A 13528-nucleotide genomic window follows, 5' to 3' on the forward strand; every position below is an offset into this window, starting at 1 on the left:
GTGAATAATTCCTTAAACAAAGAATGGTTGCAAAAGAAAGTGAATTTAATGTGGTGATGAACGCTCCCTAATTAACAAACTAATCTCTCACTTGATGAGTCAAATAATATAAATTGTAGTTAATAAAATTTCAAGAAGGCATTTCGTTTGTCTAGATTTGAGAATTTTAATATGATAATAATTTAATCACAATAATGGATATGTTGATAGGTAATTGTATTCAATGGAGCTGAAATACCTAGCTAATCAAAGTTGTAAATATCTCGAGGCAATTCACTTCCCTTCTCTTGAGTGAAATGTATAAACTACTACATCTTATCAATGTTGTAAATATCTCAAGGTCATAAAAATTTTGTCATCTATATGAGATACTACTACTAGAACACTATTAGATTCACTTATCGCATTTTTCAATTCATACCCCAATTCATTCCCTCCAATATACCACTTAAACATATTTTACTATCAACATAACCATTACACCTCCTTTTGATACAAATTCTAATTTTTAATTAATTTCTCAAATTTTATATACCCCTCATCTCCTAATATAAACTGTGATCAATATACATCTTAATGATACAAAAAGAGTTGGGGCTCACATATAAGACTACATTTTCGTCCTCCACGTGGTACCTAAGTTTAAAAAATTTTAAAAGCCATGTTAAAGACATATTCAAAACAAAATAATCCCAACTTGAGCTGCAAGTCCGCAAATATGATACCGAGGGCTTTTTACAAATATCGAAAGAGGGACAAAACCAAATTTAACAATGTACTAGATTATTTCTCAACACACATTAAACAGATTTAAGAAATTGATGTCACAAGTGCCCACAGTCCTATGGTGAACAAACACATGCGACCAATATCTGCGTAAAGACTACAAGTGTTAAGGCGTTTAAGCTTGCAGCGCTCTGCTTGCAGATCATCTTCCAGTACTCTTATTGCTCCTATCAATCTTTCGAATTTCTGGTGACCAATGCAAAGGATAAATAAATATTTTGTCATCGTCTAAGTAAATAAAAATGGACAAGAAATCTTAAGCTCTGAGATTTCACATTTATATCTCAAAACAAATGAAGATAAAACACAGTGAAAGTTAAAATTCTTGAAGTATAAATAAATTTAGCTCCCCTGTTGCTGGGATGCTTTGTACCTCAGAATACTTTTCAATCTCCCCGGGAGGGGGAATTTTTGGCTTGGATTTGATGCCGCATCCTTCATTTGCGTAAAAAAAGAATTAACATATGAAATGCCAAAGAGAAATATTTTCTATAAATTGTTTCTCAAACTTTTCAAATTCGGCATACCTGAGGTCATGGATTGCAAGGACAACAGGAGGTGGAGAGCTTTAATCGACTGTGTCATGGCCTGTATTTTGCCCAAATTTAATCATTATTATTGTTATTTTGGGTTTAAATCCTCTCTACATAGCAGGAGGAATATTGTAAGGTAAGAACTGAGAAAATTTTAGTTTGAAACATAGTGCATTTAGTATTATTGAAGCCGTAAGATTTACATCCAACTAAAAATTAAGACAGCTATAATTAAGAAATGATATAGTAGCGCTGAAGACATTACCGAATCTAATAATTATTTGAAATCATAACTACGTGTGCTTTAAACTGCTAATAATTTGGTTTCATCAAGTAAATATAGCTGAAGAAGAAGGATGCATAAAGCTTTGGTGTTTAAGAAATGTACAGTTTTCTAAATTTCCCTATTTTTGCCCTCTGTGAGTTCTGTGGAGAGAAAATCTTTAAAATATAGTTCAATCTAACCCTGCAGAAGGCGCAGGTCAAAGATGTCTTTACACAGGTGTATTATATCTCAGAAATACAGATGCCTCGAACGTAAAAGGGATTCCCACCGATCAACCCTTCAATATGACTCAATTCGATCTAAAAATGAATTTCCATTAAGTTCCTGAAAATTGAAATTGAAATTGAAAGAGATTGACGATTTATGAGGAAAATGATAACAATTAGATGTTTCCAAACACAAATAAATTATATAAATTTCATCTGAAGTAAAATCCAGAATTTAAAACAGCGCTTGGCCGATAGCGAAAGGATTGCGAAACGTCAGCGGAAACGCATAATTTCAGAAGCTTAATATGTCAGGTAAAGGATAAAGTGGCAAATGCTGCATTTTAACGAAAATTTCGAGGAATCGAAATGTTAAAAGGCACAATCAGTTCAAAATGTCGTCCAGAAAAGTGCCAAACCTGGCTTTCATAATAATTAACCAAGCAGACACCTCTACAATCTGGAAATCCAAGAAATAGTTCTTAAATAAACTACAAATTCATTTCAATTCTCCAGAATTGAAATTATTAAGGAACATTCCAATTTGAGTACACATACCACAATTTGAGGGCGAGTTTCAGGCGAAGCCTCATCTTGCACAAACTTTACTGTAAATGCGACGAAGGAAAACCAGTAAGTAAATTCTCTATCGCATTTTTTGACATGAAGAGGGATGACATGAGAAATCAAACCTTCCGTTGGGCCGTTAAATGGTCTGTCTTTCTCGACATTCCACTCTTTGTCATTTTTCTGCAACGATACATCGATTTTTTCCATATCAAGTCTTGCATGAACAGTTTGGGGGCGTGGAAACACGTAACATGGGAGCTAAAGTAGTACTGACATATTCCTCAATTGATAGGGCGTGGGGGGCTCTTTAAGAGGGAATGGCTACAAGAGAGAGGAGCTAACACTTTTCTTTGTAGCTATTTAGTTTTGGATCCATTTTGATGGATTTTGTTTTTAAACATAGCACTTTTTAATATAAAGTTAGGTTTATTTATCAATTACATAAAAATATGTTATTTGTTTATATTTAATTGTATCAAAAGATTTTTATCATTTTTTAAAAAAAAATTATTTATATATTTTAAATAATTTTGTCTTAATTTATACATAGTTCAATTTTTCTTTTTTGAAAATATTAATACGTATGTTAATTCTTGTTTAGTTTTGGATCATTTTGGTGGAATGACTTGATACAATTACATATAGACAAATGGTGCATTCTTATGTAAAGTTGGGCTCATTCTACACATTTCTTCTCACCTTCATTTACATATGCTTTTAATGCTTTTTTTTTTAATCTTATCCATATCTGCACATACTTGTTTATTACACCTATTCACATACATTCACTTTTTACCTCAATATTTACATATTTATGTCTTAAATCAATCTCATGGCACGTGGGCTAAATCCCACTCCACATCAAGCATAATTGATCCAAAATTTAAAAAAATCAAAATTTAAATATTTATCAACTCCATATCTCCCTAGTCATTATGAGGCAACTTGGTACAAGTTTGTGCTATTGATTGCTACGTCTTTGTAATTAAATGAATTTAATGTGTGTTCATCAATTACTTGATTATTCCTTAAAAATTATAGGCATTACAAGAAACATCATTATAGGAATATTTCAATTTTAAGGACTAGAATGAACGTAATTATGAATCAAATCATTCTAGGACATTTACATGATTAAAGAGTGTTGTATTCAATTATCTCCACAACAATAAAATTATCCTAATTAAGGGGGTTGGTGTAGGAGAGCATAACCTTCTGATGTGTTGATATCCTCAATTTATTTTTAAATACAATTAGTTGTTTATAATTGTAAGATTTGGTATAGAATTTTCTAAGCCATGCAAGATTTGGCTAAAGATTGGAGCCAGACAAGATCTAGGAACTTCTATGCAAGCAGAAGAGAGATCAGCTATGAGAGAATAGTGTTGTGCTATCATAGGATGTAAATGTAAAATGATAAACAACTTTATATTACGAAGGGAACCCCTTCGTTATATTTTATCACATGATGCAAATGTAAAATGATAAACAACTATTTTTTAAGCTTCTTGTCATGAGTTATTTAATAACTCATTCAACTGTATTTTAATATCTTGCACACTCATGGAGACATATTAGAAGCAATTTGGATCACATTTATTTACTAAAAATAAATCAAATATCTACTTTATATTTTACCTTAAATAAGCTAAAGAACTTCCAATTATTACTCAAAATCACTTTAACACCAATATACTAAGAAGAAATAGATGATTTTAATGGGTTAAATATGAGACAATTTAAGGTCTCATCACAATTGTGTCTCATAGACTCTATCCTCCTGGAAGTCTCTACAGAAGACACTGCATACAAGCTATGGAGGAAAATAGGTGATATATATCAAACCAAGAGTTTGTCTCACAAACTTTATCTAAAAAGACATTTGGATTCTTTGAAAATGAGGGATGGTGATTATATTAATGAACATTTGAATTCTTTTAATTTTATTTTAAGTCAACTTGAATCAATAGAAGTTAGTATTGAAGATGGAGATAAATGTATTCTTCTACTTTTCTCTTTAACTGATTCTTAGGAAAATATAATTGTTACCATAAGTAGTGGTGGTGCAGAGCCTAAGATGAACATAGTGATTCCCATACTTCATTCATAAGAGCTAAGTAGAAAGACCATGAATGCACTGGCTCCCAAGATGCCTTGCATGTTTAAGGAAGGCCTAAGGAGAAAAGACCTAAAGGGGATAAAAGAAGGACAAGTCAAAAGGACGTTCTAAGACCCCTAGAAAGAGAAAATTAAAGTGTTGGAATTGTGGTAAAAGAGGGCATGTGAAGGAGTGTAGAAACAAGAAAAGGAGCACTGATACTTCCATGGAAAAGTCCTTAGAAGATGGTGATTTTGATCCTTTGTTTATTTTAGCTAACTCTATTAGCAATGATGCTTGGCTTGTTGATTTAGGTGCTTCCTACCATATGAAACCTCGCAAGGAGTGGTTTTCTTAGTATAACAGATATGATGGAGGAGAAGTTTTCCTTAGTGATAACACCTCAGTAAATATTATTGGCAAAGGAAAGGTAAAGTTGTATTTTAGTGATGGGAGAATTATTTACATTGATAATATTTTACATATTCTAAATCTTGCAAGAAGTTTACTTTAGGTTTCCAAGTTGAATGATTCAAGAATGCATTTGACATTTGATAAGTCTGGTTGCAGGTTGGTAAAGTGAAGTTTGTTAATTGCTAAAGGATCTTGGATAGGTACTTTGTCTAAGTTGCATGCTTCTACTCTTTGTAATTAAACTTTTGTAATTAGGACTGAAAATGCACATATCTTGTGATACCATAGATTGGGTCGCACTGGTGAAAAAGGTCTTAAGATTATTCTAGATAAGAATCTAGTTGGGGGTATTTCTCATTATTTTGTTAGTAAGAGTGTTTTCTATTCAAGCATTGTGTGTTTGGTAAACAAAATAGATCTTCATTTCCTAAAGGAGTTGATAAAGCTAAGATACTTTTAGAGATTATTCATTAGAATGTATGTGGTCCAGTGGAAGTTGACTCTTTGAATAGATCTTGGTATTATATTTCTTTCATTGATGTTGTCTCAATATATACTTGGATTTATTTTATGCATTCAAAAATATGAAAATTTCACTAAGTTTCAGGAATTTAAGGCATTGGTTGAAAAACAATCAAATTATAAGATAAAAGTATAGAGATCTAATAGTGGGGGTGAGCATTGCTCTAATGAATTTGATGAATTTTGCAAATATGCAAGAATTGTTAGGCAAGATACTACACCTTACACTCCCCAACAAAATGAGGTAGCAGAAAAAATGAACCGTACATTAATGGAAAGAGCTAGAAGCATATTAAGTAGTGCTAAGCTAGATAAATGGTTTTGGGTAGAAGTTATTGGTATTGCTTGTTATTTAACTAATAGATATCCTTATAAAGCTCTTGTTGATAAAGCACCTTATGAGATGTGGTGGGGTAAAAAGCCTTCAGTTGCACATTTAAGGGTCTTTGGTTGTGATGTTATTGTGAGGATCCGGTTAACACTACGAGGGGGGGTGAATCAATGATAACAATAAACTGAAATCTTTCACCAATCTGAAAATGCTTCACCAAAAATAGTTCATAACCAGTACCGGTAGCTGATCAAACAATCACTTAAATCAGATTTACCAAAACATTACAGGTAGCAACTTAAGTGTTCATCATTAAACAAATATAGTAAAGACATCAAATGAATAACTCAACAATCAATCCACAACATGAACACAAGGATTTTTCATGTGGAAACCCAAATGGGAAAAACCACGATGGGAATTGGTACCCACAAAATATTTACACTCTTTTGGAATGCACCCTATTAAAGGCCTAGCCCGATTAGGAGCTTTACAATAATGCTTGATTAAGAGAAGACCATGTTAGGAGTCACCCGGTGAAGGGATTTTAACCTTAGCCCTGTTAGGAGATCTACCATCTTAGGAATAACCTTTCTAAAGGATTTAAACCCAAATTAATGAGCCACCCGGTGAAGGGATTTACAAGATCAGCCCTGTTAGGACCTAGTCGGTTAAGGGATTTTAATACTGCTGCAACTGTTAGGAAATAATAGATAAATGATCTGATCAATTCACTCTCTGCTTGCTAGTATAGATCCATTTTAGCTTCAATCTGCTTCACACATGCAGACATCTCAATCTGGTTTGTCACACTCTTCTTCTCGGATCACCGACACAATAAACCTTCTAAAACTTGACCATAATAGACTTTACAATTAGGTTGGTTACATAACCCTAACTTACAATGAATTTACATCATAAATCATACTAGATCATTACAAATCATTACAAATCATCATACAAATCATTACAATAAATTTCAAGACAATTACAGTCATTGAATGATCATAACTCATCACCGCACATCGATCTGATAAGTTGTTAAACCCTTAACACATTATGCTAAGCACTTCATTGCTTCCCAAGAAATCCGCTCCTTGTACGCGCCAAAAACAACATCTTATCTCTTCACACGGATTATGACACATCATCATCAACTTTTGAACATGAAAAGAATCACCACCAAACCATAAAACTTCATCGATCAAAGATCTTGTTACCGGTTCTCAAACCCTAGCTAAATAAATAATAGTCAATAACAAAGATGACTTCTGGTTCTCCAAACATGATGTGGTTCATGTCATAGACTCATTACAATGTCATAAGCACAAATCCCAAATCTCAACACCTAACTCAACATGGATCTCTATCGCAATCATCTCCTTCACTGTTCCTACTTACTTGTTCATTGTCAACTAAGCAAACAATCCATTAGCGGTTATGCTTAGATAACTTAGATGATATATCAAACATAAACAAACATGGTTTCCATCAATGACAACACAAATAATTGATCATCATATCACATTTATATCATCACCAACAGTCCATCAATATATCATCACCAACAGTCCTTTACTGGTACATCATCATCTCAATCAATTATGCCAATATGCCAACATGTGAGAATTTTGTTCATGTGCCTCAAGAAAAGCGATCTAAATTGGATCCAAATCTTAGAATTGCATCTTTGTGGGATATGGTGAGAATGTAAAAGGTTATAAGCTTTGGAATCCTCTAACCCATAAAATGATCTTTTCTAGAGACCTGATTTTCAAGGAATTTAGAGTTGACTTAGGTGAAGAACAAATAAAGGAAAAGTCAAAGACAGTGCATTTTGAAACTAAGTAGGAAGATGCACATGTGGAAGAACGAAGAGATGGACAAGAAGATGGAGAAGAAGAAGAGAGTTCAAGTGAAATTTTTTAAGAATCTATTGTAACAGAAGAAGTTCAAAATAATGAAGAAAAACATGAGGAAGAACCTCTTACTCCACCTTTGAGAAGGTCCACAAGATAGTGAAATCCATTTGATAGGTTTTTGCCACCAGATTTCTATTGTTATTTTTCTTTATTAAGTACTAATGTTGAACCTAGATCTTATAGGGAAACACTCTCTTCCGAGGAAAGTGGGTCTTGGATGCAGGTCATGCAGGAGGAGATGACAACTTTGAATAGTTGTGACACCTGGTATTTTGTTAGTTTGCCCAAAGGAAGAAAGCTCATTGGATTCAAGTGGGTATTTAAGAAGAAATTTGGAGCAGATGGCCAGTTAGAAAGGTACAAGGCTAGATTGGTGACCAAGGGTTACTCTCAGGGAGAGGGAGTTGATTTTAATGAAATATTATCTCTTGTTGCTAAGCTAACTTCTATTAGATTCTTATTATCTATCACTGTTGCTTGTGATTTTAAGATAGAGAAAATGGATGTTGAAACTTCTTTCTTGCATGGGGATCTTGAAGAAGAAATTTATATACAACAAACTAATTTTTTTGTTGAGAAAGGAAATGAAAACTTGGTTTGCAAGTTAAAATGGTAATTGTATGATTTGAAACAGTCACCCAGGATGTGGTACTAGAAGTTTGATGCCTTTGAATTAAACTTGGGTTATGTTAGAAGCAAAAAGGATCAATGTGTTTATATTAAGGTTATTGATGATCAGTTACTAATTATTATCTTGTATGTTGATGACAAGTTGTTTATTGGTAACAACATGATGGTGATTAAAGAGCTCAAAACTCAGCTTTCAGCACATTTGATATGAAGGATTTGGGGATTGCTAGATATATTCTTAGGATGGAAATCAGTAAGGATCGGGTTCATAGAAAGATTTGGTTAAGTCAGAGTAAGTATGTTGACATCATTTTGTAGATACTTAAAATGCAGGATTGTAAGCTAGTAAGTATTCCATTTTCGGTTGGTACTAAGTTGAGTTTAGGCATGTGTCCTAATTCTGATAAAGATAAATTAAAGAGATGTCTAATGCTAGTGTCATTGGTAGTTTAATGCATGCAATGGTTTGTACTAGACCAGATATAGCCCAAGCAATGCGAGTGAAGAGGGAAAAATAGATTTGAAAGGTAAACTAATCAAAACATAATGAAATAAACATGCGGAATGCTAAAATATCATAAAAAGACCATTTCACCTTGCTATTTTACTTTCTCATTCAGATTGAGCTTGATGAAGTGAAGGCGCCCCTTGATAATGCTCCACTTGATGTGCTCCTTTGATTGCTGGATGTGGATGGCTCTTCAATACTGTGCACAAATGATAAGGATGAATGATAAGGGTGAGATGATCAAGTTGTCAAGATGATTTCCTGGGCTCAAAAGGGCAGCATAAGCTTACTGGATTTCAAGATGTCCTGAATGAAAGGATGGAGCCCTATTTTATAGGAAGAGGAGAGGAAAACAAATGGCTAGGATGAATTCGAGATGAGGGGCTATGATTTACTTGTGAGCTCACACAAGCTCCAAGAGCGGGTGTGGAGACCAAGAAATATGCCCTAAAGGCATTTCGTATCTCCACACTCTACAAGATGCATTGGAGGAATTAAAAATTCTCCAAAAACGGATATTATGGGGATTAGAAGAATAAAAAGGAATTAAAAATTCCTTGGGAGAGGGAAATGCCTAGAGGAATGTGAGATTTCGAAAATCTTATATTCATCTAGAAAAAGAGTATTTAAAGCTAGTGGCTGGATGAAAGGACAAAGAGTTGACTTTGTGGCTAATCATGATGATTAGCCATTAACGACTCATTAGGAGGGGGATTAGAGGAAATGTTAGGTGGGATTTATATTTGTAGGAGAATTTGACTAGGAGAGAGAATGAGTGGAGGCAATAAAAAATTAGAAGAAGAATGTTAAGTAAGTTTAGGGAGTTTCTAGAAGAATTTATTAGGTTAATGATGAATTAAGAAGATGATTTGTAGAAATCATGTAGGTTAACTAATTTATTGAAATTAATTAGCTAAGAGGAAGATTTGTGAGCATTTGATTTTTTAGAAGAATAAAGAAAGGGATTGATTTATTAAATAAATCATATGCTATAGTGACAATATTAATTATATTTAATTAATATTGAGAATAATTTTAATTATAATTAATTATGTGAGGAATTAAAAATAATTAAAATAATTATTTTTAAGTGTCTACATTTTGCCCCTCTTTGAAGCGAGGTGTGATGACACATTGATTCAAAGAATAATCTTGTTTTGATGCTGATATTGGTTTGATAGGATGCCCTAGCTCTTGATTTATAGATTACGGTATGGTGATGCCCCCTTGGGAGATCAATTGAGGTATTTGATCTTTGGAGTTTTACGAAATTGATATCCCGATAGATTTGATTTGATTCGATTGATAAGATCTAGATTCAATCTGGTTTCAAGAAGAATTCATCCTATATAAGACAAAGATGATCAAAGTGTCTAGTTTCAGGAAGGATTCATCCTGCATAAGAGATGATTGATCACAACGTCTGGTTTCAAGAAGGATTCATCCTGTATAAGACATGATAAGAGCATCTGGTTTTAGGAAGGATTCATCCTGTATAAGACATGATTGATCACAACGTCTGGTTTCAGGAAGGATACATCCTGTATAAGACATGATCGATCACAACATCTGGTTTCAGGAAGGATTCATCCTGCATAAGAGATGATTGATCACAACGTCTGGTTTCAAGAAGGATTCATCCTGTATAAGACATGATAAGAGCATCTGGTTTTAGGAAGGATTCATCCTGTATAAGACATGATTGATCACAATGTCTGGTTTCAAGAAGGATACATCCTGTATAAGACATGATCGATCACAACTTCTGGTTTCAGGAAGGATTCATCCTGTATAAGACATGATAAGAGCATCTGGTTTCAGGAAGGATTCATCCTGTATAAGACATGATCAGATCACAACGTCTGGTTTCAGGAAGGATTCATCCTATATAAGACATTATCAGATCACAACGTCTGGTTTCAGGAAGGATACATCCTGTATAAGACATGATCGGATCACAACGTCTAGTTTCAGGAAGGATACATCCTGTATAAGACATGATCGATCACAATGTCTGGTTTCAGGAGGGATACATCTTGTATAAGACATGAATCAGAATCAGAATTGATTATGTGAGGAAAAAAAAGAAAAATAGAGGAAGAAAATTAGGGTGGAAGGGATAAATGAGGAAGATATATGAAGTAGTCGTGAGGTATTTGGAAAGAAGAATAAGAGATGCGAGACCGCGGAAGAAAATGGGGGCAATTGAGAACTCCATGGGATTATTGAGTTTAGGATTTGATGGAATGATGGTGAGATTTTGTGCACAACAAATGTGGAGAGCCAACCTAGTTTGATGTTGCCCTGAGTGACTTGCACCACTGCTTATAGAAATCAGGATGCCATGAGAAACCCAGGGTGTGGACTGACTCTGCAGACAAATGGGAATTTCTTGCACACAAAAATGCAAGTGTTAAGAAACACTAATACAAAGTTGTGGGTTCGTGCAAGGAAACCCTCAAACACACCGATACCTCTTGTACATGAGAAGGTAAGTGTTGATAAACACTAGTACCAGGTTGCCGATTTATACAAGAAGGATCCAAAACATGTCATACTATGAAATATGCCCCAGTATGCACCTATCATAACATACCTGGATATGGAAGAACCCAAGCAGTCGTAAATAGTGGCAATTGTAGGGAAAAAGATGCAAGCCTATATGAAAAGATCTAAGAAAATCTAACAAGTCTCTTCCTTGCGACCAAATGATACCTCTTGCCAAGAGTAGAACTAGGATGGACTTGGGATTGTTTCTCAAGACTTCTTGAAGCTTATACAGAGGCATAAAAGCTCAATTTCACTGCGACATTTCTTGTTTATGACTTAGGCGAAGACTCATCATCATACGCATGTTTTATTGGGAGGCGGAAAAGAAGGAATGTTGTGCATGGGTGGGCTAGATGGCAGATGATTTGTAGTATTGACATGATAGACAGTGGATCCGGTTATTTACCTTGGCGCCTGCACAGAGGTTTTCACCAAGATACTTGCCCGTAGTGCCACGAATTGTTTTTCTTTCTTTTTCTAATTTTTTCTTTTTTTCTTAATTTTTTTGTATCATAAGGTGCCTATTTGCCAAGTTTGCACCAAAGTGACAATTTTTTCAAGATCTTTTTTTTTCATTTTTTATCTTTTTGACAATTTAAGACTTTCTGAGGACTAAGCGTAAAACCTTTTGAGGTGCATGATATTCATCGGATCATCCAAAGGATCGCCTTCAAGAGTAGCCAACTGATAAGCTCCTGATCCATATTTCGCTATGATTACATATGGTCCAAGCCAATTAGGCTCGAACTTGCCTTTCTTTTCTCTTTCTTGTAGATTTTTCTGATTCTCCATGAGGACAAGATCACCAACTTGGAATTCTCGAGTTCTGACTTTTTTATGATAACTCATGTGCAGACGGTTTTGATATACCTGGAGATGATTCAAGGCCTTGAGGCGCCTTTCATCTAACAATTCTAGCTCTTGTAAGTGGGCAATTATGTATTCTTCCTCTGGTAAGATGTTTTGCAGCGATACCCTTAGAGAGGGGATCTCGATCTCAAGGGGAAGGATAGCTTCAGAACCAAATACTAGGGAATAAGGAGTGGCACCTGTGGGGGTGCGGATGGAGGTGCGGTAAGCCCACAATGCAGGATGGATTTGGAGGTGCCAATCATGGCCCGCTTCATTGACTGTCTTTTTTAGGATTTTTATTAGGGTTTTATTAGAAGCCTCAGCTTGGCCATTGCCTTGGGGATAATATGGAGTGGAGAAGTGGTGTTGGATGTTGAATTTTTGGCAGAGTTCTTTGACATCATGGTTTTTAAATTGTTTACCATTATCTATGATGATAACTTTTGGGATGCCATATCGGCAGATTAGGTAGTTCAGGATGAATTTGGATATTTGCTTGCCGGTGGTGAAAGTAAGAGGGATAGTCTCTACCCACTTGGTGAAGTATTTGGTGGTGGTGATAATGAATTTATGTCCGTTGGAAGATGAAGGGTGGATTTTCCCAATGAGATCGAGCCCCCACTACGAGAAGGGCCATGGTGTAATGAATGGCTGCAATTCTTATGATGGTGCATGAATCTTGTCGCCATGCTGTTGGCAAGGGATGCATTTTTTCACATAGTTGTATGCATCTTCTTCCATTTTAGGCCTGTAGCGTCGTAAATTGTACGCACTTGCTAGGGTGGTACAATTTCACACCTAGTTTAGCACCCGCCTTGGCGCATTTTGCATTTTGCATTGCATTTCCCCTTTAGCACTTAATTAATTAAATTAATTAGGTCTAAGGTTCTATTTTATCATCTCCCATATCATAAAGTTGGGCCCATTTCATTAAAGTGTGCCCCTTTCATTTTATTCCTCCAATACATCATTTAATCAAAAACCCTAATTAGGTCCTATTTTGAACTTGGGGGCTTGATTTCGGGGGTCAAAACATCTTGAAATCACCTGTAACTTCGGGATTCTCTCTAAAATCATCATATCCGATGACCCTGAAAATTTGGTGAAAAGTTGTCAGGACCATGGCACCCGGAGTGCACACGGTCCCGGACATTTTTCCCAATATTTTAGGAGCACGATCCAATCATAAAATAAAGCTTAACCCCAAGAAATTGGTGGGAGATTCAATCTCTAGGTCGGCCAAAAGTTGAAATTAAGACCTAGGGTTTCATACATAAGAGCTCTCTTTCTTCATTTGAAAGGATCTGGATTTTGGGTTTC

The 13528-nt window shown here is 34.9% G+C and overlaps 1 protein-coding gene across 1 annotated transcript; it reads right to left on the reverse strand.

Moving 5' to 3' along the window:
* Positions 1-551: 551 nt before the first annotated feature.
* LOC131038065 (uncharacterized) lies at positions 552-2715 on the reverse strand. The gene is made up of 5 exons (XM_057970365.2): positions 2504-2715; positions 2370-2419; positions 1314-1374; positions 1160-1221; positions 552-972 (listed from the first exon to the last, which is right to left on the reverse strand). The coding sequence occupies exons 1-5, from the start codon at positions 2586-2588 to the stop codon at positions 811-813; spliced, it is 420 nt and encodes a 139-aa protein (XP_057826348.2). The 5' UTR covers positions 2589-2715; the 3' UTR covers positions 552-810.
* Between the last annotated feature and the right edge of the window lie 10813 nt (positions 2716-13528).

The sequence above is a fragment of the Cryptomeria japonica genome, chromosome 2 (assembly GCF_030272615.1).
Source record: "Cryptomeria japonica chromosome 2, Sugi_1.0, whole genome shotgun sequence".
NCBI lineage: Eukaryota > Viridiplantae > Streptophyta > Pinopsida > Cupressales > Cupressaceae > Cryptomeria > Cryptomeria japonica.

What these genes read in the sequence shown, in the direction of transcription:
- LOC131038065 (XM_057970365.2), bottom strand. Translation starts at nt 2,588, where the DNA reads ATGGAAAAAATCGATGTATCGTTGCAGAAAAATGACAAAGAGTGGAAT. An exon ending in AAACTCGCCCTCAAATTGTG is followed by an intron (nt 1,375 to 2,369) that starts GTATGTGTACTC and finishes GGCAAAATACAG; the next exon opens with GCCATGACACAGTCGATTAA. An exon ending in CTTGCAATCCATGACCTCAG is followed by an intron (nt 1,222 to 1,313) that starts GTATGCCGAATT and finishes ACGCAAATGAAG; the next exon opens with GATGCGGCATCAAATCCAAG.